At 36.0% G+C, this 25,950-nt stretch overlaps 1 protein-coding gene across 13 annotated transcripts in view; it reads right to left on the bottom strand.

Moving 5' to 3' along the window:
* Positions 1–25,950, bottom strand: part of LOC120421728 (myosin-IIIb-like) — a 330,131-nt gene that overhangs the window by 105,871 nt on the left and 198,310 nt on the right. The window contains exon 1 of one of the 13 annotated variants that reach the window (XM_039584976.2): positions 4,312–4,904. The exons of the other annotated variants lie outside the window; for them this stretch is intronic. Coding sequence (XP_039440910.1) covers positions 4,312–4,316 — 5 coding nt within the window. The 5' untranslated portion in view covers positions 4,317–4,904. Of the gene's footprint in view, positions 1–4,311; positions 4,905–25,950 lie in introns of those variants that run through there. 13 annotated transcript variants of the gene reach the window in all.

Here is a 25,950-nt window from a genome sequence, read left to right as displayed (position 1 = left end):
TGCAGCCTGAAACGGTGATGAGATAGAAATTTGATCGCAAATTGACTTTTATGAAAAATTAGACGCCCGATTTGATAGCGAACTCAGAATTCCGAAAAAACGTATTTTTCATCGAAAAAAACACTTAACAAGTTTGAAAAACTCTGCCATTTTCCGTTACTCGACTGTAAAAAAATTGGAACATGTCATTTTGTGAATAATTTAATGTACTTTTTGAATCTACATTGACCCAGAAGGGTCATTTTTTCATTTAGAACAAAATTTTTCATTTTAAAATTTCGAATTTTTTTCGAACTTTGCAGGGTTATTTTTTAGAGTGTAACAATATTTTACAAAGTTGTAGAGCAGACAATAACAAAAATTTTGATATGTAAACCTAAGTTTGATATGGGTTCGATTCCTATCTGCTGCAACCTTCCATCGGATGAGGAAGTAAAATGTCGGTCCCGGCCTTGGTTGTGAGGCCGTTAAGTCATCACAGGTGTAGGAGTCGTCTCCATGCCATAAGTACAAACAACACACCAAACCAAGCCTACTCCGGTGGAATCGCTGGCGACGGTTGGACTCGCAATCCGAAGGTCGTCAGTTCAAACACTGGGGTGGAAGGTTCCTTGGAGTAGAAAGAGGTTTGGGTGCTCTCCCCATTCAAGCCTTCGGACTTCTAGGTTCGAGCAGAAACTTGCAATAGAGACCACAAAAGACCAGGGGGTCGTTAATAAGGATGGTTTGATTTTTGATGTAAACCTAAGGGGTTTGCTTATAAACATCACGAGTTATCGCGATTTTACGAAAAAAAAAGTTTTAAAAAAGTTATTTTTTGCATTTCTCTTTGTTTTGTCGTCCGTGTCTGTCGCGGGTGACCAGACCGTGAACGGCCATGATCAACAACGACCAACTTTTTCAAACATTTTTGTAAAATTCGTATAGAAAAAAAAACGCGAGGGGGTAAAAAATCATTTTTTGTGTTACATAATAAAAGAACACTTCCTAAGGTAGCTGGTTTTCCAGCTAGTTAGCATAAAAAAGCACAGAGGCATCTATTTACTCTTTGAAAAAAAGCGATTTTACATCAATAGTTCATCTAGAGAATTTTGGCAACTATCATCGAATTCAAAGATGTTATTAAAAGGTAATCAGTACCCTGAAAATTTAATTTTCTTATCGATTTTGTATTTTTACCAAAAATGGGAGTATGGGAGAGAAATATTTAAAGTGTAATAATAACCCTTTTTAACTTTTTTCACAAGGGATTTTTCTGATTATTGAGAATACCATCTTTTGAGTTAAACCACGAGACGATTAAAACTAATTTGGCAGTGATGCGATTTTTTAAACAAATCGTAATTTTCCGAAAACACATTTTTTCATGTTTTCATGGTGGATAACACCTAAAAATTATTGTTTGCAGCATAAGCGAATTTTTGCCAGTAGAAGTCATAATCAAGCTTTACCAACTCTGAAAAAATCCTATAAATTTATGATTTAAATTATTGAAAATAATATAAATTCGAGAAATAAGAAAATTTTAATATTGTTTAATCAGGCTATTGAGAATTTTATTTCAAGTTTTGTTCCCCCTCCCTTAAAATTATGCTAATTGAATCTGGGGCAAAAAATTTACTGAAATTGAACTTTTAACTGAAAATACTTTAAATGTAGATTTAAAACTATTAAAAATACATTGTTTAACGATTATTTATGCATTTTTCAAAATATTTGACTTTTTAATCTATTATTTTAAATTTTTGAGACTACCGATTCGAAAAAGAAGAAAATGATTTCATATTTTCGATTCTAAATTTAGAAAATTGAAATTATTTCGTTTTTTTTGCATTCAAAATTGTTTCAGCTGCTCGTGCACTGTAGAAAGCATTGAACCGATCATCTATTTAAAAATAATATATATTTTAAAAACCTCACATTCATGATTTTCTGTTTGTTTACAATAGAATCAAAAAATCTGCAATATAATTGTTTTCTCAAATTAAAAATCGATAATCCTATGAAATTTTGCCATTCCCTTTTTTGTGATTGTAGTTCTTTATCCGTTTTCCAAATGTCTAATTTGTCTTATTACAATAAAAAAATAATTATAATTTTTGTTAGCTCCATTCAATTCAAAAAGGCAAATTTTGATTCTGAACACTGTTTTTTAAAAAGGTTTTTAGGAAATCATTTTTTTTTATTTCATTTTCATGCCAATTTCAATGTGTAAGGCACTAACAAGATTATACAAAATTCCGGTTGGAATCTGTATTTCAGAATCTAATTTTATTGTTGATTTTCCTATTAAATCACATGCCCAACAATTATAGTTCTTGCTCGATCATTCTTACTAAATTTTTATTTTACTAAGAATCAAGATGCATTTTTGCCTTCCCCAATGGAAAAATCTATAAAATCACTTGAAAAATTAATTTCTAAAATTCTTGTTTTTTGGCAATTTCAAGACTTTATTTTTCAGTCTTCAAAATATTCTACCTGAAATATCGTTCAATTTACCATAAATGTAGGGGAGAGTGGGGAGACTTGATCCCCGGGGACACTTGATCCCAAGCCTGTATCTCGTCAGCATGTGGGTAAAACAATTAGCTTTGTTCTAGAAAGTTGTGCGAAATTAACTAAAACTCATTGTAGAAAACAAAGAAAAAAATTAGAAAATGTATAGATTAAGTTACACACATTTTTCTAAAACGAGCTGCAAAAAACTTCCAAGGGATCTTTTTTTCTTTGTTTTGATATGTATAGAAAACACTCAAAAATTATTCAAAAAAATATTTTCTATACATGAATTGCTTGATAAATTTATCCACTCCAAAACCCTTGCGCATTTGATGTTAAATTTATTGTGATACTATTTTTACAATCAATTGTTTAAAAAAGTGCGTTTAGGGAGACTTGATCCCTGCATTTTTACAGTCACTGGAATCAGCCTCAAGATTAATTAATTGGGCTGGGTTTTCATACATAGTTTCCTTTAGTATAGTTGTACATAACTTACTGCAGTTTGAACCTTTTTTCAAAAGTTTTGTAAACAAAAATTTCCAGCTTTTGTAAACATGCTTAATTTTGGTCTAAAAAATAATATTTTAAGTTTTTAAATATTTTACATACTAAACTTGTTATATTTTGAACACAAACGTGCAGGTTTTATGTGAAATTGCTGTAACTTATAGAAAATTAAAAGTTTGGATGAATAAGAAACATTTTGCTTAAGATTTCTTCAAAATGTTGAAAGGGGGATCAAATTACCCCTAACATTTTTAAAATACCGGTTTAAAATATTTTTTTAAAACGCTTGGCATGATTCGAAGAGTTCATCTGATGAAATACCCTTATTAGCCAAACATAGATGAATGTTTAAGCTTTCAATTCATGCAAAAAGTTTATAGTTTTGTGAGAAATTGACAGAGTTATGTGCGATACAAAAAAAGGGATCAAGTCTCCCCACTCTCCCCTACCTATGACAGCATTCAAATTTAACTTGACTACACTGAAAAAAATCCTAATTTTTATGATATGGCAATGTATGTAAGCTCATATCTGGAAGCCCGTAGATACTTCCAATTGAAATGAAATAAAAGGAAAACTGTTGGGAAATTGAATGAGTTTCCCGTTTAACAATATTTTCAGGCCTGAAAAATCAAGTCTTATGTATAGACTTGCCCAAAAACCACAAAAAATGGTAAAAGCTCCTGTTTTTCAACATTGTTATTTTTAAAAACCGCTGTTATTTCACAAGGATTGTACCTAAGACAATGTTACTCTATCCTGCATTTTTCGTGAAGGTTTTTGCATCAACGAAAAAATCACCGGATCCCCTTTAAATTTGACATTTAAACTTAAAAATCCAAAAATCAAAGAGGAGGCGTGTTTTTTTTCTTTCAGTGTATTTTTCATAATGCCTGTCAAATTTTTTACAAGTTTGCTTTTGATCATTGTTTGATACCATGCATCGGCTTCGAGACACAGGAATATTTAAATTACGAAATACAATTATATTTGAAACAAAAAAACTAACGCCCTACTCAAATGTCATTCTCGAGTGCAACTGGCTCCATATACACAAAAATGGCTTTTATAAGTTAAGGATAACATTTCCACAAAGTTTCATTGATATCGGAGAGGGTCGAGTTAAAAAGTACTTGTTTCTGTTTTTAGCTGCAATTACTTTATACAGTATGTAACAGTCTTTAACAAGTTTGAATTAAATTCGTGATCTGACGAACACCAGACATAATTTTGAAGAAACGCCCTTATCTAATAAACTCCATGAAAAGAAGCAAAGTTAAGTGAAATTCCAAAACGTACCACATTCTGCGACTTGGCTGGAAGATATGCAAATGAAGTATCTCTCCTTTTCTCCTTATCCAGCTTCTGCTTCTAATCTGTCTGCAAGATTACACGTGTTTCTCCTCCAGTCTCAGTCCGTAGGCTTACGCCGACAGATTCCGCACTGCAGAATCATCTCACGTACCAGGCACCACCCTTCGATACCACCCTTCGACACGATGTTATCCGTCCAAACTAAAGGACAAGTCCTTCTTCATTAATGCCAGACTTGTTCCCTGCTTCCTGGCGGATGGTATAAATTGGTGGGCGTGCGAAGACCCGCGCACCTCAACTAAGGTTAGGGTTTGCCGTTCTTATTAAATTCCTGTCTGAGGGCGGGCACAACCACCTGGCACACAACTGTTGTCCCAAAGTGGCCTTCTTTGGGGACGTGACACTCATGTGGGCGCAACTCCCCTGATTGATTGGGACCGGCAATTTCGTCCCCCGCCTGAAGGTAGGCAACAATTGGCGATAATTAAATTCCTTTCACTTTCACGGGAAGTTGATGCGGTAATCACACGTCACACTTGCTCGCGAAGATCCTCTTTTGGGGTTCACTTGTTACAACTCACTCCCCGAAAAGCAAGAAACGAACAAAAAAGCCCCAGCGTTGAACTTTCGAATTTTGCACCGTGCTGCAGCTCGCGCGCGCGTTTGAAAACCTGCGACCTTGCCCGCGGTGAATTCGAAACCGAACTAAAACCCTGCCGGCAATCGAACCCAAGATCGGGCCAAACTCAAGAGTCTGCAAACAGTCGCTTTTTGTTGTTGCTGCTGTTGTTTTATTATCGGTGAAATGAAAACAACGCTATCAAATTTCCTGTTGATTGCTGATATCTGAGTTATTATCAATTTGGTGGACGCAGGCAAGAGTCGTGCAAGCCGGATTCGGATCTACGCGAACTACGCGGAGTTGATGGGAAGACCTCAACTTTGATAAGATCTACTAAATATAGTGAGCTACTCGAAAAGGTATTTAATTTTCAAATAACTCACTTCAGGTAAAAGTTTCACGTGACAAACTCTGAGAGACTTGAAAAATCAAATCAAAATGCCACCCTGTTTATCAAACCAAATCGCGTGTTCCTCCGTCAACATTGTCCAAAAACAAACAATTGTGTCAATATTTATGGGGGAAGCGGGGGACGGTGCGACACTGGAGTAAACCAACAACACTTGACACAGCCAATATAAAGTGTACTCCCAAGCGATTAATCATCCACTACCTCAGAGGATTGAATTGCCAGCTCGGCATAAAAAAACGAACACCTCAACACTGATACCGACACGTTGCCTGTTATCGTGACAGGAATATTGAGAACGGTGACCGTGACACTCGGCTATCGGCATCTGCGGCTGATAAGGTAGATTGAGGGATGGGATTTGTCAGCCAATTCCAGATGGCTATTTGGGGGGTGGGTGGTAATTTATTGTGGGTGAGCAGATAACGTTAGGCGTGAAGTGGTTTTGATAAACAGTTTTGGGTCTAAATTTGGGCAATGAACTGGTCATTGACTGAGAATGTGGTCCCTTTAATCTGTACAATTTGAGTTTAAATTATGAAAATATTTATGTTTTCAGCAAGTCTATTTTTAAGAAGCTAAGTTAAGCTCAAAGTAGACCTAACATCCCGCATAAAAAAGTACCATATAAAAACTTTTTTTCATATGGTAATTGAACTTTAAACTATATTGTTACTACCATTTCCAAAAATGTTTGACTACTATTTTAAAAATGGTATTTATATGGTTGGCATGAATTTTTACTATCTCACAAATGGTTTAACCATCTGGCATAAGGGTGGTTAGCAATGGTAACCTTAAAAAACTCAGTACTATTTTCGTCAAAAAACTGTTTGTTGTATGGTAAATAAATGGTTTAAGTACTATTTGGCAAAAAGTAACCTTAAATCAAACAGTTCACAAATAGTTTAATATAGTTAAATTTTAATTTTGGGAAATTGAAAAACGATTTCACAAATAGTTACCATTTCTCAAAGTGTCATTGTATGATCCAATATGGTAATCAAATGGTAATTTTTTATCCGGGATTTTATCCGTTAAATATTTTTCAAAACTATTACTTACAAATCAGCATAACACAATCCTTTGTAGTTATCAACCAAAAATTTACCTGAAAATAGAAAACAAGTGATCATTAGTACAACATTACACAACATTACCTAAAAAGACTTGTCGACAAATCAACCTTATAATATATTTTTTGAAATTGCTTAAAAAATACCTAAATGATCAAAAATATCTCCACTTCCAACATTGAAGCATGTCAATACGGTTCCGAAACATGACTGTTGGATGACTTGTTTTGACCCTGTCTTTTTATTTGAGCATCATTTCAGTTTCATATGACTCAATGACAAGGAAAGAATGGGTCAATTTTCAAACGATTCCTCCATATCTTGGTAAAATGTTGGTAACCTATCTACGTTAAAATTATTTAATATCATTTAAATTAGTTTTGATATTTAGACATTACGAGAGGTGTATCGTTTTTTGGCCCATAGTCAGCCCCACTGACGGTATGCAGGATTATTTACTTTGTACCATATTATGTTTAAGCACTTTTTTGCGACTTGAGAACTACTGTGTTAATTTTATATCAAAATGTGAAAAAAATATTTATAAACATATACCTTAGAATTTGGAGAAAAGGCTTAGAACTACCAACAAATCCAACAAATAAAGAACTAATTATTAAGATTTTAAAATTAATCACAGTTAAATGAATGTTTAACAAAGTTTTCAAAGTTTTTAATTAAATTTGTATAAATCAAAAAGAAAGAAAATAAAAAAATCCGAGGCGGATCAAAATAAAAAAATTCCAAGGTGGATCAAATCAAAATCAAAAGATTTTTTTCTTAGTTAAAAAATTTACAAAGATTCAAAAAATTCAGTCCGTTCTCCAACTCAAACCAATTTCAATTAAAAAAAATAACATGACACTTGGAGAGAATTAAAGTATGCATTAATATTTATTAATGTTTTCCTGGCAAAAGCTAAGGCCATTGTAAATTTAATATCCAATTTGCCATAAAAAATAAGAAGGCAAACAAATATTATTGACTAAATTGTTCATTTTTATTGCAAAACCTGTAAAATCGATTGTAAACTATTCAGAAAAGATTGTATAATAATTAGTTATGTATGTTTATTAAAATAAGACATTATATTCTTGATGAAAATGAATATTTTCAGAGATATAATGTTTAAGAAACATTTTTTTCACTTATTCTATGATATTTTGCTATTTTTTTATTGTTGCACTTGCAACTTGAATGCTGTCAAAGGCATTTTGTGACACTTTTCGCCTATTTTTTTTTTAAATCTCGCTCCCAAAATTCAAAGCGTGTGAAAAGATTCAAATGGCTTCATTTTATTGAAAATGATAAAAAAATACATGTTCAACAACTTTCTTATAGTTTACAATCAATTTGGCATGATTTTTCTTTGAAAATAAAAAAAATAGCAATTTTTTCGTGCCACTTGATTTTTTGAGCAATTTTGGAAAGGGAGACAAAAACTTTTAATAAAATTGGCATCTTCATGATGAATTTTGAAAGTTTTATTTGTTTCAGAATTTCAGAATAAAATGTTAAACCAAGAAATGGTATTGCATTAAGACATGTTTGGAAAAAATAATTATTTTCAGTGTTTTTTTAAGTTGAGAAAAATGTCAAGTTGATTTTAAGGAAAATTCTGAAATACTCTTAGAAAAAACACACGTTAAAGTGTATAAAACATTTTGTTTGGGTAATTTATTTAAAAATGATTAGTTTCAGATTTAGAAACTAAATTCTACATTTTAAAATTTAAGATTGTCTTGCTATGTTTGTGAGACTGAAGATTATTTTGATCAATAATGATTAAATTTAAATTTTAGGAGTTAAAAAGATAGATTCTGTAAATGATATGAACAGGTTTAAAACAAACAATATTTTTGAAGGGAAAATAAAAAAAAAAATTTTATGTGAGACTACCCAAGTAACATTTTTTTCCAGGAGTTCTACAAGAGCTCTTCAAGATAGCTACAGCATAGCAGTTTGGACCGCGGTAGGATAAAATTCTCTTCAAAACTTCTTCAAGAGTTTGGAAGAGTACTTGAAGAGAGTTTTATCCTACCGCGGTCCAAACTGCAATGCTGTAGCTATCTTGAAGAGCTCTTGTAGAACTCCTGGAAAAAATGTTACTTGGGTACTGTTGTTAAGTAAAATTTATTCGACAATTTAGCTAAAGAAGAAAAAATGAATAGAATGCTGGTTTTTGGTTTTATTTATTTAATAATATTTAAAATGCTTTTATTTTTGAACAGCATCCAAAAACAAACAGAAATTCATAATTGTGATTTGAAAATTTCCAATCAGTTTGCTAATTCATGGAAATAGTTAACCCAAAATGCATAACAGTTTATTTTAATATGGTAAGGCTTTCTCAATAAATAATATTCATAAATATGTTTGTCGCTCGGCCATGTTTAAGGTCAAAGGAGGAGGGTAAAAATAAAATTTCAGGCAAAAAAAAGTTTATTTAAAATAACATTTTCCGTGTACCGTTTTGCCTTCCTCACCTCACTGAGGCAAGGCTATAAAATCACTCGAAAAATGAACTTCTCAAATACACTTCCTAGATATACCTTCACGTATACCTATCGACTCAGAATCAAATTCTGAACAAATGTCTGTGGGGATATGTGTAGACATGATTTTTTTCCACACGATTATCTTAGAACTGACTGAACCGATTTTGGCCGGATCCACCTTATTCTGTTCGTTTTGGGGTCCCCTAAGACCCTATTAAATTTTATTCTGTTTAATGAAGTACTTTTAAAGTTATGCCAAGAAAAAGTTTTTTTGTAGCTACAAAAAAGGGTGATTTTTGCATAACTTCAAAGACCGGATCTTTTTGCATACGCGCGAGTGTCGCGCAGCATGCGTAGGGATTTTGGTCTGACCACGCGGGGGATTGGCAGCCACACCCCCTTGCATGCGTATCGCCCGGTTGCCACATTGCATAAGCAGTGTCTGCGCCTCTTCTGGAAAAAATCTGTATTAATTATGTTGCTGCATCATTTTGTCTCGACAAAGATTTACACGAACTTTTTACTGAAATATATAACTCATGGGACTTTTCTCCTTTATTTTGGAGAGTTGGTAAAAAAAAGAATTGAAAATTGCTGTTCAAGTAAAATCAATAATTATAAAAAATAAATGAAAAAAATAAAAAAAAATAAAAAAAAACTCTTAAATTAATTTGTAAATACAACCTAAAATACAACATGAATGCGAGGAAGGCACCAACCACCTTAAGATGGATTAGGTAACTTTTTTTTTTCTGAAAAGTCCCCATGAAAACCTACAACCATTTTTGTATGGACAGCCGCCAAAATTGTATGGAGCCTTATAAAGATGAATCAATGACAAAAAAAAGCGTCTTTGGTCATAGGGAAGGACCCTACAAAGTTTGAACCAAATCAAAAAATGAAATCCATGTCTGATTTTGGTGGAGAATTGCTCATTTTTTCAAAAAAATAATCCAAACTTGGTCACAAAATGTTCACTACCCTTATTACTGACACTTCTCAGATAATGAAAAAGTCACAACAAAAAAACAATCTTCATTCACTCTTTTTTCCTAATTGTGATCTAGTATAGAAAGCTTATTTAAAAAAAACCCCTCTCTCAGACTATCAGACCCCCATTTTACCCCCCTTAACTTTCATTCATAGTCTGCTACACCCAACTCATTTGCACGCGTGAACCCGTGTAAAATTACGGGACCCGATTGTAACACAGACGACGACTCCACCCTCCCCTTCACGAATCTCTGCCTAATCATAGTCTTTCACCGGCGAGACGCCAGACGGCCGGGTTGCCATCCACTAAAGATTTTTTTTTATCGAATGATGAATAAAAAGAAGGAAAGAAAAAAACCTCCATTGATGCGGACATTCAGCCGGTGCTAATCATGGGGTTTGCAGGGAAATCCTACCCACCTTGATGGTCGAAATGAAGGCACGACGACGATTTGCTAACCCAGATATGCAATTACCAGAGGAGGGGGGAAGTGGTGCTAGTTTTGTTTATTTTGAACGTGGTTTTTATGCACAGCCAAGTGAATTTAGAAAGAATGGGCCCGATTTAGACATTCACCGGCTTTTTTGAAAGTCACATCTTGTGGAAAATTTTGGTGAGAAAGTAAAATAATTAGGGAGGTTCTCTCAAAATAAAGAAAAAACATTTTAGAACAATTTAAAAATAAAATTACAAAACAAGAATGCCTTGTTTGAAAAAAAAAAGGTTATGAAAGATGAACTTCAACTAAGCACAACCCTAGAAAGTGATTGGCGCTCAAACGATTTAGGCATAATTTGGAGAGGCCCTCGGAACGAACTAGCGCTAAACTGTATTTTGGCACTATCCAGCAGAGTTGCGAATCCGGACAGAACAGACAGACGTTTAGTTGCCGTTACTTGCGAGCAAATTTAGCGTGTAATCAGTGGTTTGGAGCAAGAGTGTGAAAAATCGCACCCCGCCAGAAGCATGAATGATGAGTCCGAATGAGTTCTGAGAAGAGTTGGAAATTCGCAGACAGTTAGGATTTAACATGGGTGCTGGTGATGATGACGGATTGGATTGAAGTGTGGATCAAGTGGGATTTCATGCAGATAATAGAGCCAAATCGGAACATTTGATGTGTCAAACACGACATAGAGTAAAAACATAACGGTTTAACATTCCGTTATTTGAATGGATGATTAAGAGAATAAATTGCTTGATAAAACCCTAAAAAGTTTAAAACAATTATATAATCATAAGAGCTTAGCAATAACCATATATCAGAAAGATATAAAAACTCAGCAAGTAAAGAACAGAAAAATACTCAGAAATAAAAAGAAATAAAGCATAAAATGAGGGAAGTTAAATTTTGTGAACAAAAAAATGGGTTATGGTTTGAAAAAGTAACTATTTGGTTTAAATTAAAAGAAGAATTCCTTTGTTATAGTTGATCCGAAAATCACGCTGAGAGTTGAAATTTTGTATGGAGATGGAGATGTATGGAGAAACCGTTAGTAATTATTTTCCATGCAAGTCATACAATTTTGGAAGGTGGTCATACAAAATTGGTATTTAAGTTTCTTGTATCTTGAAGTATCTTGAAAAGGAATTTTCTGATCGATTTAGTGTCTTCGGCAAAGTTGTAGGTTATGATTAGGCCTTTTATTTTTTTTATTTAACTCTCTACTGCTCAAATTTATGTTTCGAAATATTTGTTCAGGAGATCATTTTGAACAAATTTTGTTTAACGAAAAACTTTACTTCTGTCTTTACTTTTCTTGTTTAATTTTTAGTATTTTAATTTGAAATTATCTTGTTGAGTTTATGTTTGTTTTTGGTAGTATTTGGCCTATTCTACCACTTACTAGCATTACATTTTGCCTATCTAATTTTTTCATGTTTTTATAGTCACTTTTATATTTTTTTCTTGTTTTTCACATTTTCTGCTATAGAATGAAACCATTATCATTTGAATTGAAAAAAATGCGTGATGGCATAGTCTGGGACACTACCAAAATTACTGCATAATTCTTTTGACCTAAAATATAGGAAATTTAAGTAAAAAACACAGTCAATTTCTTGTCTAAAATTTTATAAAAAACGACTTTGTCGAAGACCGCAAAACCCCTGGGTACTTGAAAAGTTATTAGCGATTTAAAGAAGACTTTTTTGCATGAAACGATTTTCTTTTCACCAACTTTAACGATCTATAGCGACCTTTGAACCTTAACCGATTTGGCTCAAAATGGGCAAAGTTACTTATTGTTGCCAAAGGAATCGAGTCAGAAAGTATTCCTGGTTTTGTAAATCATTGAAAACCTGGTCATTTTTTTAAATCATTTTTTTTAAAGTAAAATGGAATTTCCAATCGAAAAGTACTTTGCAATATGTTGAATAAAATGTTCTGTTTTCAAGTTTAAGGTATAAATTTTCGATTTTTTTCTTTTTTACGGATTATAAATACCGTTTAATTTTTTTAAACATTTTTGAAGAGCTTAGAAAATTCTATAAAGTTTTCTCTGAAACTTTGAAAATCGGGCAAATGGTTTTTGAGATACAGCCTAACAATGAATTCGAATCGATGAAAATGATTTTTTTTAGTGTCACCTAATTAGATTGTAATTTTTAACTGGCGATATCTCTAAAAAATATAATTTTAGTCTAAATTATGAAATCAGGAAAATTATCTATTTGAAGATCATTTTAAAAACAAGCTATTTTCATATTTTCAAGTTATTTTTATTGAAAACATCAGAAAATTTCACATAAGTTTAATTTTTCAACATTACAAATTAAACCATAAGTCAGTTGATAGGCTAATTAGGCGGCACATAAAAACATATTTTTCATTGATATCTCAGAAAGCAACTGTCCAATTTTTAAAGTTCCAGAGAGCAAATTGTAGGAAATGTTCTCAGCTATTTAAAAATATTTTTCAAGTATTCAAAAACCAGAAAAACTTTTCAAAAATTATAATAGTGCACTTATCAAACATTCGGTAAAGTTGCAAATTTGTTTTAGCCTCAAATAATGTTTTTTTGCCACCTTTTTGATATTTTTCAAAAATCTATAGTTTTATTCATAAACTAGGGAAACAGATTTTGCCCCATCATGCACTACGGCTCAATAGATGTCTTTTCGTGCCCCATAAAACATTAATATAAAAAAAACGGAACATTAAAAAAATACATATTTTGAAGATCCAACTTTTGATAAAAAAAGTTAATGGAGAAACGGGTACAAAGTCCTAATTATATTCTACAATGTTGCCGAAGACACCATATCGATCATAAAATATCATCTCAAATTATACATTTAGTATGACCAGCCCGCAAAATTGTATGAAAACTTGTATGGAAAAACTTATGATGCAAAATTGCTTCTTTTGAAACAGGGAATGTATGGACCATGTTTCTTCTCACCTTGAAACGTATCTTCAGTGAAACCAGAGCTAAAAACAATACTAATTCTCACTTCTCACAATCTCACCCTAATCAGCGCCCACGTGGGCTGCCCAGTCTTAATCCATGCTTTCTACCATGAGCTAATTAGAGCGCTTCAAGTGTCCGTTGGTTCGACCGTTGGATCTGCCTGCCCGATGTTTGTATCTGATGGCAGCGAAGCACATCGAACCAAACACACACACACACACACATCACTCCGCTCAAAGATCTAGCCCACATTTAGTCCGTCATCAAGCTGCCTGCCTGCGCGCAAAGATAACGAGTGAAAAGTCGGTATTTAATCAAGGGTTTTTGGTTTGCTTTAGCCACCCTCGCCAGATTGACTTGATTACTCCCTTCGACACCTCCCGGCAGTGGTGGGTGGAACCCCCCGTTCAACGGTACAAATTATGGTCACTTTTCACCTCACCACCGTATCGAATGGGTCAAAATTTAGCCTTACTTTCCATATTTGACACTAAACAAATAGCGAAAAAAAAACGAGTAGAGCACTAATTAGTCCGGTGCGAATTACTTTCCGGTGAGTCTCTACGAGACACAACCAGCCAACTTTCCTTGACCTCAACTTTCTGGGGCATAAACAAAGTAGCGGCAAAAAAGAAGAGAGATGTTTATTAAAACTTGAGTTGCTGTTGGTCACCGTGAACCCCCTGAAGGTGAACGAAATGGAAAATAAAAACATTGGCGCGGTGGAAATTTGCGATGGCTAACGGTTGATATTGAAACCAAGTGTCATTGAGACGTGGAGCACAGGGTTTGAAGTCTAGGCTGTGATTGGATATTTACTTTGGCCGTGAAATATAAATATGGTTAACTTTTTCCAATCATTGTGGTTAAAGAGTGGTAACCCGAGCATGGGTAAATAACAAGAAAAATGCGTAATAATACCTTTCTCTGGTATCAATACCAAATTTTGGTATTCCTGGATCCTTTAAAATTTGTCTTAAGGATTATGTAAGAGCAAAATGTGGTATCTTACCAATTGAAGGTATTGTTATGATTTTGCAAAATTCCAGAATTTGTCAATGGTCGAACACCACATTTTGGTATTCTTTTGGTATTACAGTGTTTTATAAAATTCCTCTGAAACCATGGGAAAATGTTGACCAATTTAGACAAAATAATTAATTTTGCGCTAAAATGATGTCTCAAAGCGAATGCTTTCATTGAAAACCGGAAATTTCAAACTTGATTTTAAACATTTTTGATATACCCCCTGAAGAAATGACTTGAAAATGTGGAAAACTTTCTAAGTCAGCATGGCACATTTTGCTATTAAAGTGTTTTGTCAAATTCCCCTGAAACTATGGGAATCTTTTTATAAATTTTGACGAGATAATTAATTTGCGCTAAAATTACTTGAAACCCAAAAATGTTGAAGCTGATTTTCAATTTTTTTTATATACTCACTATGATTTTATTTAAAAACGTTGAAATTTCTCTAAGCTGGGATAACCAAATACTTAGAAAAACGAGTTAATCGACAGATTATTGAATTTTGGTGAATTTCAATCCAGTTTCATTTTGTTAACACTTATTGTTCAATCTTGTTATTTTTCAGAATCTTCAAGAATTTCAAGCACAGGCCGTTCATTAATGACAAATGCATTCGATGTGGTGAAGAATATCACTAAGAACAACATGGAATCATCAGGTGAGTAGATTTGGCTGTTGCATATGGATCATTTCCGTTTTTTCACTAACTGCAACTGCTGCACTAAAAAATGGCATGAAAATACCAAATTTTGGTATTACTTGTGCAAATAACAGGGACCAAAATGTGCCCTTGGTTGCCCAGTAATAGATGGTAAAATACCATGAAATCATACCAAAATCATGTATGTGGACGACCACAGGAATACCAAAATCTGATTTTCCAAGGGCGCGGGAATACTTAAAAATAAAACCATGGCAATACCAAGTTTTGGTATTCAAGCAATGTTCAAAAATCCAGAAGACCTAAACTTGGTATTGAAATGGTTTTATTTTGAGGTATTATTTTACCCTTGGAATAACATGGTTTGGTATTGTTGTGTCCTTCCACATACAAGACTTTGGTATGATTTCATGGTATTTTACCATCTATTACTGGGCAACCAAGGGCACATTTTGGTCCCTGTTATTTGCCCAAGTAATACCAAAATTTGGTATTCCCGTGTTATTTACCCCTGCTCGGGAAGGGGTGCATTAAAGGCGTATCTTTGGAAAACCCGAAAATTTTATTTACAGATTCGAGCTTGATTTATCAAAATTTACTAAATTCTATAAAATCAAACAAGCAAAACAGATAAATTGTTTCAAATAGGAGTATCAATAATTAGATATCTTTAAAATATAATAACTTAAGTATGTTGAAGTAAGTGAAAATATATGGGAAATATGACGACAATTTTTACAAAACTCATGGGCATCTAAAATCCATTTCTGAACTAGATAGATTACTTGCCATCGTCTTATACATACAGTCCAGACTCTAATATCCTTGGACAATTGTGTCTAATTTTTGATTGTCGAGCTTTGGAATAATCCCCAAACTATTCCAAAGTGATTTAGAACTTGTAAATCCAAGATGACGGCTAAAATGACGGTGATAAAATATTCAGAAAATGCGTTTGGTAATTTTTAAGGTAATCAACCATTAAAATTTGACAAAAATGAGGTCTCAAAATTCAAATTTAATCTTGAAAGTTAGAAAATAAAGACATGGTCAAAAAAATTGCTTGATCGTGATTCGATTATTCGAAGTCCCATACAAACCATCGGATAATCGAACATCGGATTCTCGAGTCTGGACTGCATTCTGCAAAGGGATGTGCGACAAAAGGTCAAAGGACATATGGTTGAATGAACAAAAGGTCGAATGCCAAAAGGTCGAATGTGTAAAAAGTAAAACAACATTCTGTAATATTTTGTGAATTTTCTAACAAATAATAAACGTATTTTAACATGTGCAGAAAAAGTCAGGCATTTTAATACTGTTTAAAAAAAATTCTTGCAAACAAATCCGTTTTTTGTAAGTTTTTGCAAATAAATAGCATAACTATTAAACATTTTTTTCTTTCCATAAAAAAAGTAGTTTTGCAATAATATTGTGAGTTATTACATTATTTTAAAGATAAGCAGTTTTTTTTTTAAAGGAAAAAGGCTAACTTCTTAAAATATTTTAAGAGATTTTCCATTATGTAGAAACAGCTGCCTCTTGATGGCGTAAGTTTTTTTTTAAGTTTTTCAATTCTTTCAAACATGACAAAATTTCGACATTTAAAATATGTTGTATTTTTTCTATTTTTAAAAACAACTGTTTTTTGACATGTCGTTTGTGAGTCTTTCCATTCTCTCAATCAAAAGCAGTTCTCTGAAAAAAGCCTGACCTCAGAATATGTTTAGTTCATTCTTTAAAAAAAAAAACCTATTCCTAATCGAACTAACAAAATGCACTTCTAAGCATTTTGAGAGTTTTTTAATTCCTTAAAAACTAACTTTTCTTGCTTGTTGCAATATTTTTGTGAGTTTTTCAATTCTTGCGAATAGAGCGTTTTTTTTAATTTCCTACTTCTAAAATATATTTTTTTTCGTTCTATTTTTGTGAGTTTTATTAATTTTTTTTAAACATAAGAATTTCTTGCAAATGAAAGACGTTCTTCTTAAATATTTTGTGCGTTTTTCATTATTTAAAAACAATTTAATCTCGTTGGTTGGAATAGTTTTGAGCCATTTTCCATTCTTTCAAACATAAGCAGTTAAGAACACAGCAAAAATCCGATGGTAAAATCGCATGCAAAAGCATGCACATCACCTTCGTCAAAATAACCACTTATAATAACACACTGCATCTAATCTAATCTAATAACACACTGCATGTACAATTTTTGCAAACACAAAAAAAAAATTGCAGCCGACGGGACTCAAACCCAGCACCAACATTAAGGACTGGCGCCTTAGCCCACTCGGCCATCAGAACGGATTTACTGATGGGCTACATATTTCAGGTTGTAAAATCGCATAAAATTGCATAACATAATGCAATATTTATTTAACATCCAGGCCTTTTATACGCAGCTGGACTACTACTTTTTTAGCTGTGAATAAAAGAGAAAATGTCTGACTTCTTGAATGTTTTTGCGAGTTTTAATATATATATTTTTAATCTATCCTTGATGGTTGTAACATTTTTGTAATTTTTTTCTTATTCATGAAGAGTTATTTAAATAGTCAAATTATTAGGCCATTGCAAATGTTTTTCATTTGTATTTGCTCTCCCTTTCATAATAACCTCTAAAAATCAGGGGTTGCTCCCTCAAACTGCAATATTGAATAAAAAAATATTAATGATAATAAAAGCTTTTAAAAATATCGATGTTTTGTCTTTACGACGTTTTGTCCAATTGACCTTATGTTTTTCGACCTTTTGTCATACATTCGAATTGCCGACCCATTTTCTTTTAAGAGATTGAACTTGTGTTGGAACACGATATTTACTTAAATTAAACTAAATAAAGCATTGGAGAACAAAAATTTATTGCTGTTTCTTTTTCGAAAAGATCAGAGAATTCTCACAAGAATCATATAACATTTTTAGGTTACTTCCAGATTCTGTTTTCAAGCAACCAGGGTACCAATTTTCAAAAATGGTTTAACTGAATATAAAACACTGATGAGGTCTGCAAGTTGTAGAAAGTTATTAAATAAATCTGAATAGCAGCGGAATTGAAAGAAAAAAATCCTTTTAAACATTTTAGTGGATTTCAAATGTTTTCTGTAGAAATTAAACAAAACTGTGTAATATAATATTTGGTCCAACAAAATTTTGCTTCTCCATTGCAATTTGTTATTGACTCGTTTAGCTTCTACTCAACTAAAAATAAATAAGAATATGGGAAATAATTGTTAGGTAAACAAAAAAGCTTAAAAACAGAGGTTAGGCTATAAACCAACACAGTAAAAAAAACCTCTGAAATGTGTTATTTTTCAACTTTTCTGGTGTAATGTCGCTTTTTCAGTCGAAATTGAGGTAAAATTACATCATTAAAGAGGCAATATTCAACCTTTAAAAATTACTCCTTCGCATTTCTCCCAATTTTTTACTGTGATACTCTTAAAATTAAATTTGAATGCTCGTAGATTTATGTACACCTATCAACTCAGAATAAAAAAAGAAGGACAAATTTCAACACTGTCCAAATTTGCGTAAATGTCCAATTTGTCCCTCAACAGATATCTGATCATGCTCTGACGCTTTGTTAAAAAAAATGAAATATTGTATAGATTAATTGCTTAAGCTTTGAAAAAGTACTCAATATGGGAGGGTCCCTTTTGACACCAAATTTCTAATTCATCATCATTTCAAGCTGCAAATTGCATTTTCGAATGATTAAAAATTAAAAGGGTCGTACTACACCTCCGTCACGAAATATCGAAAAATGGACCTCGGCTTCGTGATCAGAGATCAACATTACCCATTAAGACAAAGTTTCACGCAAATCAAAGAGTGGTCGGGGCAACTTTTTTTTTCGATTTCGTGTGAAACGGCAGAAATTGTATTTTTTGTTTTGTTCAGAAAAAAAAAATATTTATAAAAGTTCACAATACCTCCCAAATAACAAAGTTTCAAATTGCCCTTAAAATATAAAAAAAAAAAATCCGCAATATTATATTGGAATATAAATACCGTAAACTGGGGTGATTTTGATAGCCCGGGGTGACTTTGATAGGTTTTTCAAATGCCCGTCAAATTAATATCTAAACATTTTGGAGAATTTTGAATATGTAAGCATTAAGGGATAGCTTATTATCGAACATATATGCAAAAATGTGACTGTTACATTGGATGTATCAAAATTAATGGCCAAATCAAATTTCTATCAATGTCACCCCGGGCTATCAAAGTCACCCCAGTTTACGGTACTCAAAATAAAAAAATTCTCAATCTAATTCTAATATTTCGTTCATGGGTAATTCTCCGCCAACTCACATAGCAGTTGCCCCGACTCCTCTTCGATTTGCGTGAAACTTTGTCCTAAGGGGTAACTTTTGCCCCTGATCACGAATCCGAGGTCCGTTTTTAGATATCTCGTGACGGAGGGGCGGTACGACCCCTTCCACTTTTGAGCATGCGAAAAAAAGAAGTTTTTGACAAAGAACTTTGTCCTAAGGTTTCTATACGGGGTGTCAATCCAAAATTTTCGCGAAGCGAAAACGTTACGTGACGAATTCCCCTCTCGGCAAATTTCCCCTCTTTTTGGTGCACGCTGGTTGGTTGAACAAACGTTTCCCAATCAGTCAATATAGAGACGTGAGATTGATGTATCTAAAATCACCCCCACTCTACCTCATAATTTTCGGATCGTCGACGCGGCAAAAAGCGAATAAGGAGATGTAGGAGAATGGGTGCAAAAAGGCGGGGCATACGTCCCCGATCTAAATTAACAAAACTCGGCTCGGTCGGTCCCGAAAATTCAGTCTGTTGCTGGCCGTCGACAAGACCACATCAGGAGCAGATGGCCTGGTGGCCCGTTTGCAGACGTCCTGGAGGCCCGGGAGCAGATAGCCTGGAGGCATGGACACGCCAAGACATGCCAGCCGGCATGAGCGGGAATTGGAATTGGCCACCACATTTCGGCAGTAGTGGCCACCACCTGGAGTGGCCGGAGGCCCCGGGGATGTTCCGATGGGGGGACATTTGCCGAACCATAAGAGTTGGGGCAATATGGGTATCAAACTTTAGGGTTTTTGATACTGGATATGAAATTTGACATTTCGGCAGTAGTGGCCACAATCCGGAGTGGCCGGAGGCCCCGCGGATGTTCCGATGGGGGGACATTTGCCGAACCATAAGAGTTGGGGCAATATGGGTATCAAACTTTAGGGTTTTTGATAGTGGACATGAAATTTGACATTTTGGCAGTAGTGGCCACCACCTGGAGTGGCCGGAGGCCCCGCGGATGTTCCGATGGGGGGACATTTGCCGAACCATAAGAGTTGGGGCAATATGGGTATCAAACTTTAGGGTTTTTGATACTGGACATGAAATTTGACATTTCGGCAGTAGTGGCCACCACCTGGAGTGGCCGGAGGCCCCGCGGATGTTCCGATGGGGGGACATTTGCCGAACCATAAGAGTTGGGGCAATATGGGTATCAAACTGTAGGGTTTTTGATACTGCACATGAAATTTGACATTTTGGCAGTAGTGGCCACCACCTGGAGTGGCCGGAGGCCCCGGGGATGTTCCGATAGGGGGACATTTGCCGAACCATAAGAGTTGGGGCAATATGGGTATCAAACTTTAGGGTTTTTGATACTGGACATGAAATTTGACATTTTGGCAGTAGTGGCCACCACCTGGAGTGGCCGGAGGCCCCGGGGATGTTCCGATGGGGGGACATTTGCCGAACCATAAGAGTTGGGGCAATATGGGTATCAAACTTTAGGGTTTTTGATACTGGACATGAAATTTGACATTTTGGCAGTAGTGGCCACCACCTGGAGTGGCCGGAGGCCCCGGGGATGTTCCGATGGGGGGACATTTGCCGAACCATAAGAGTTGGGGCAATATGGGTATCAAACTTTAGGGTTTTTGATACTGGATATGAAATTTGACATTTCGGCAGTAGTGGCCACAATCCGGAGTGGCCGGAGGCCCCGCGGATGTTCCGATGGGGGGACATTTGCCGAACCATAAGAGTTGGGGCAATATGGGTATCAAACTTTAGGGTTTTTGATACTGGACATGAAATTTGACATTTCGGCAGAAGTGGCCACCACCTGGAGTGGCCGGAGGCCCCGGGGATGTTCCGATGGGGGGACATTTGCCGAACCATAAGAGTTGGGGCAATATGGGTATCAAACTTTAGGGTTTTTGATACTGGATATGAAATTTGACATTTCGGCAGTAGTGGCCACAATCCGGAGTGGCCGGAGGCCCCGCGGATGTTCCGATGGGGGGACATTTGCCGAACCATAAGAGTTGGGGCAATATGGGTATCAAACTGTAGGGTTTTTGATACTGCACATGAAATTTGACATTTTGGCAGTAGTGGCCACCACCTGAAGTGGCCGGAGGCCCCGGGGATGTTCCGATAGGGGGACATTTGCCGAACCATAAGAGTTGGGGCAATATGGGTATCAAACTTTAGGGTTTTTGATACTGGATATGAAATTTGACATTTCGGCAGTAGTGGCCACATTCCGGAGTGGCCGGAGGCCTCGCGGATGTTCCGATGGGGGGACATTTGCCGAACCATAAGAGTTGGGGCAATATGGGTATCAAACTGTAGGGTTTTTGATACTGGACATGAAATTTGACATTTTGGCAGTAGTGGCCACCACCTGGAGTGGCCGGAGGCCCCGGGGATGTTCCGATGGGGGGACATTTGCCGAACCATAAGAGTTGGGGCAATATGGGTATCAAACTTTAGGGTTTTTGATACTGGACATGAAATTTGACATTTTGGCAGTAGTGGCCACCACCTGGAGTGGCCGGAGGCCCCGGGGATGTTCCGATGGGGGGACATTTGCCGAACCATAAGAGTTGGGGCAATATGGGTATCAAACTTTAGGGTTTTTGATACTGGACATGAAATTTGACATTTTGGCAGTAGTGGCCACCACCTGGAGTGGCCGGAGGCCCCAGGGATGTTCCGATAGGGGGACATTTGCCGAACCATAAGAGTTGGGGCAATATGGGTATCAAACTTTAAGGTTTTTGATACTGGATATGAAATTTGACATTTCGGCAGTAGTGGCCACATTCCGGAGTGGCCGGAGGCCCCGCGGATGTTCCGATGGGGGGACATTTGCCGAACCATAAGAGTTGGGGCAATATGGGTATCAAACTGTAGGGTTTTTGATACTGGACATGAAATTTGACATTTTGGCAGTAGTGGCCACCACCTGGAGTGGCTGGAGGCCCCGGGGATGTTCCGATGGGGGGACATTTGCCGAACCATAAGAGTTGGGGCAATATGGGTATCAAACTGTAGGGTTTTTGATACTGCACATGAAATTTGACATTTTGGCAGTAGTGGCCACCACCTGGAGTGGCCGGAGGCCCCGGGGATGTTCCGGTAGGGGGACATTTGCCGAACCATAAGAGTTGGGGCAATATGGGTATCAAACTTTAGGGTTTTTGATACTGGATATGAAATTTGACATTTCGGCAGTAGTGGCCACATTCCGGAGTGGCCGGAGGCCCCGCGGATGTTCCGATGGGGGGACATTTGCCGAACCATAAGAGTTGGGGCAATATGGGTATCAAACTTTAGGGTTTTTGATACTGGATATGAAATTTGACATTTTGGCAGTAGTGGCCACCACCTGGAGTGGCCGGAGGCCCCGGGGATGTTCCGATGGGGGGACATTTGCCGAACCATAAGAGTTGGGGCAATATGGGTATCAAACTTTAGGGTTTTTGATACTGGACATGAAATTTGACATTTTGGCAGTAGTGGCCACCACCTGGAGTGGCCGGAGGCCCCGGGGATGTTCCGATGGGGGGACATTTGCCGAACCATAAGAGTTGGGGCAATATGGGTATCAAACTGTAGGGTTTTTGATACTGGATATGAAATTTGACATTTTGGCAGAAGTGGCCACCACCTGGAGTGGCCGGAGGCCCCGGGGATGTTCTGATAGGGGGACATTTGCCGAACCATAAGAGTTGGGGCAATATGGGTATCAAACTTTAAGGTTTTTGATACTGAACATGAAATTTGACATTTCAGCAGTAGTGGCCACAATCCGGAGGGCCCCGCGGATGTTCCGATGGGGGGACATTTGCGGAACCATAAGAGTTGGGGCAATATGGGTATCAAACTTTAGGGTTTTTGATACTGGACATAAAATTTGACATTTTGGCAGTAGTGGCCACCACCTGGAGTGGCCGGAGGCCCCGGGGATGTTCCGATGGGGGGACATTTGCCGAACCATAAGAGTTGGGGCAATATGGGTATCAAACTGTAGGGTTTTTGATACTGCACATGAAATTTGACATTTCGGCAGTAGTGGCCACAATCCGGAGTGGCCGGAGGCCCCGGGGATTTTCCGATAGGGGGACATTTGCCGAACCATAAGAGTTGGTACAATATGGGTATCAAACTTTATGGATTTTGATACTGGACATGAAATTTGATATTTCAGCAGTATTGGCCACAATCCGGAGTGGCCGGACGCCCCGGGGATGTTCCGATGGGGGGACATTTGCCGAACCATAAGAGTTGGGGAAAAATGGGTATCAAACTTCTAAAATCTGTTTCTGGAAATTTAGAATAACTATTTCGTAATCAATTAGAATTGTGTAATTATAAGGGAATCATGGGGAAATTTAGATCGGACGTTCTAGTCGAAAATTTCAACAATCATCTAGCAAAGTTCTTTGTCATACTGGTCATGTGTAACATAACCACCTGCACCTTTTTTTTCAATAATTTACAGCCTGAAACGGTGATGAGATAGACATTTGGTGTCAAAAGGACTTTTATATAAAATTTGAAGCCCGATTTAATGGCGTACTCAGAATCCGAAAGAATGTATTTTTCATCGAAAAAAACACTAAAAAAGTTTTAAAAATTCTTCCTTTTTTCGTTACTCGACTTTAAAATTTTTTGGAACATGTCATTTTAAGGGAAATTTAATGTACTTTTCGAATCTACATTGACCCAGAAGGGTCATTTTTTCATTTAGAACAAAAATTTTAATTTAAAAAATTCGTGTTTTTTTTCTAATTTTGTTAGGTTATGTTTTAGAGTGTAACAATGTTCTACAAAGTTGTAGAGCAGACAATTACAAAAATTTTGATATGTTAACATAAGGGGTTTGCTTTCAAACATCACTAGTTATCGCGATTTTACGAAAAAAAGTTTTGAAAGAGTTGGTCGTCGTTGATCATGGCCGTTCATGGTCACTCGCGACAGACACGGACGACGCAACAAAGAGAAACGCAAAAAGTAACTTTTTCAAAACTTTTTTTCGTAAAATCGCGATACCTCGTGATGTTTATAAGCAAACCCCTTATGTTTATATATCAAAATTTTTGTTATTGTCTGCTCTACAACTTTGTAAAAAATTGTTACACTTAAAAAATAACCCTGCAAAGTTAGAAAAAACCACGAAATTTTAAAATGAAAATTTTTGTTTTAAATGAAAAAATGACCCTTCCGGGTCAATGTAGATTCGAAAAGTACATTAAATTTCCCTTAAAATGACATGTTCCAAATTTTTACAGTCGAGTAACGGAAAATGGGAGAATTTTTTAAACATTTTTAGTTTTTTTTTCGATGAAAAATACGTTTTTTCGGAATTCTGAGTAAGCCATCAAATCGGGCATCTAATTTTACATAAAAGTCCCTTTGACACCAAATTTCTATCTCATCACCGTTTCAGGCTGCAAATTATTGAAAAACACCTCTTTTTTCGCATGTTCAAAAATGGAAGGGGTTGTACCGCCCCTCCGTCACGAGATATCAAAAAACGGACCTCGGATTCGTGATCAGGGACAAAAGTTACTTCTTAGGACAAAGTTTCACGCAAATCGAAGAGGGGTCGGGGCAACTTTTCCCGATTTCGTGTGAGTTGGTAGAGAATTACCCTCAGTGTTTTTATGTTGCTAATTTTGCAAATTAAATTCTATTGGTTAATCATATTTTTTGTGAAAACGAATAGGTAATATTCACAATCACATTTCCATTTTTCTTAAAAACAGGTGACTTAAAATCGTTACTTTTTGTACAGCTGATCACTGATACCCCAAGGGTTATCCTCCACGCATCGCTCTCTGATTTGCATGGTCAATAGCGACTATCTCTTCGTTAGCTGCAGCACCTACGATCGTGCACGAAAAAAAAAGAGAAATTATCAATTTTCCTACGCGAAGACGGCCACGGTCAGGCAAATCTGCATACGAACACCCGGACCTCCAGCTGGCCTCCTCGCAGTGCTTCAGTTGAGACCACACACAGTTGAAAAAGTTTTTTTTTAATTGTTTGTCTTATTTTTTATTTCCAAACGATAATTTGATTGAGTTGAACAAAAAAGATAGACTCTTTTTCACTGTGCCCATTGAGAGGGTGTGTATGCGTATCGGGTAATTAGAGTGGCATTTTAAGCAAACGGTTTGTTTTGCTCGCCCGATCAACGAGGAGAAATCTCTCACCAACCGGCGTAGACTGAATCAAAAGTCGCGAAAGCGGACATGGAGATCACAACTTTGGATAGGATATTCCATCTGTGCGATTCCGTCAGGTGATTGTCACACGTCGCCGCGGATCGATGCGTAAACTCCGGTGGTCATTTTCTGCGCCGTTGGACGTTTGGCGTCATTGTTTGGCCAAGGTTTTATTATGATTACTTGTTTGGCTTTGGGTTGAAGATCGCCGAAGCATTAGGCAAAACTTTCGATTTTCGCTGGCAGTCTGACCAAAACGCGATGATGATGATCTGGGAGGTGAATTATGTCCATTAGCGGGAGCTATCGGGAGCTTTCATCGGCGTAATTTGAGTGATTTATGGTTGCTTTTTAATAGGCTTAGCCTTTTTTTAGTGACTGATAACAAAGATTGTCATAAATTTATGACACGAGCGCGAA

This window comes from Culex pipiens, chromosome 2 (assembly GCF_016801865.2).
Source record: "Culex pipiens pallens isolate TS chromosome 2, TS_CPP_V2, whole genome shotgun sequence".
Lineage (NCBI taxonomy): Eukaryota > Metazoa > Arthropoda > Insecta > Diptera > Culicidae > Culex > Culex pipiens.
Note: the sequence above shows the minus strand (reverse complement) of the source record. Positions and strands in the feature narration are given on the sequence as shown.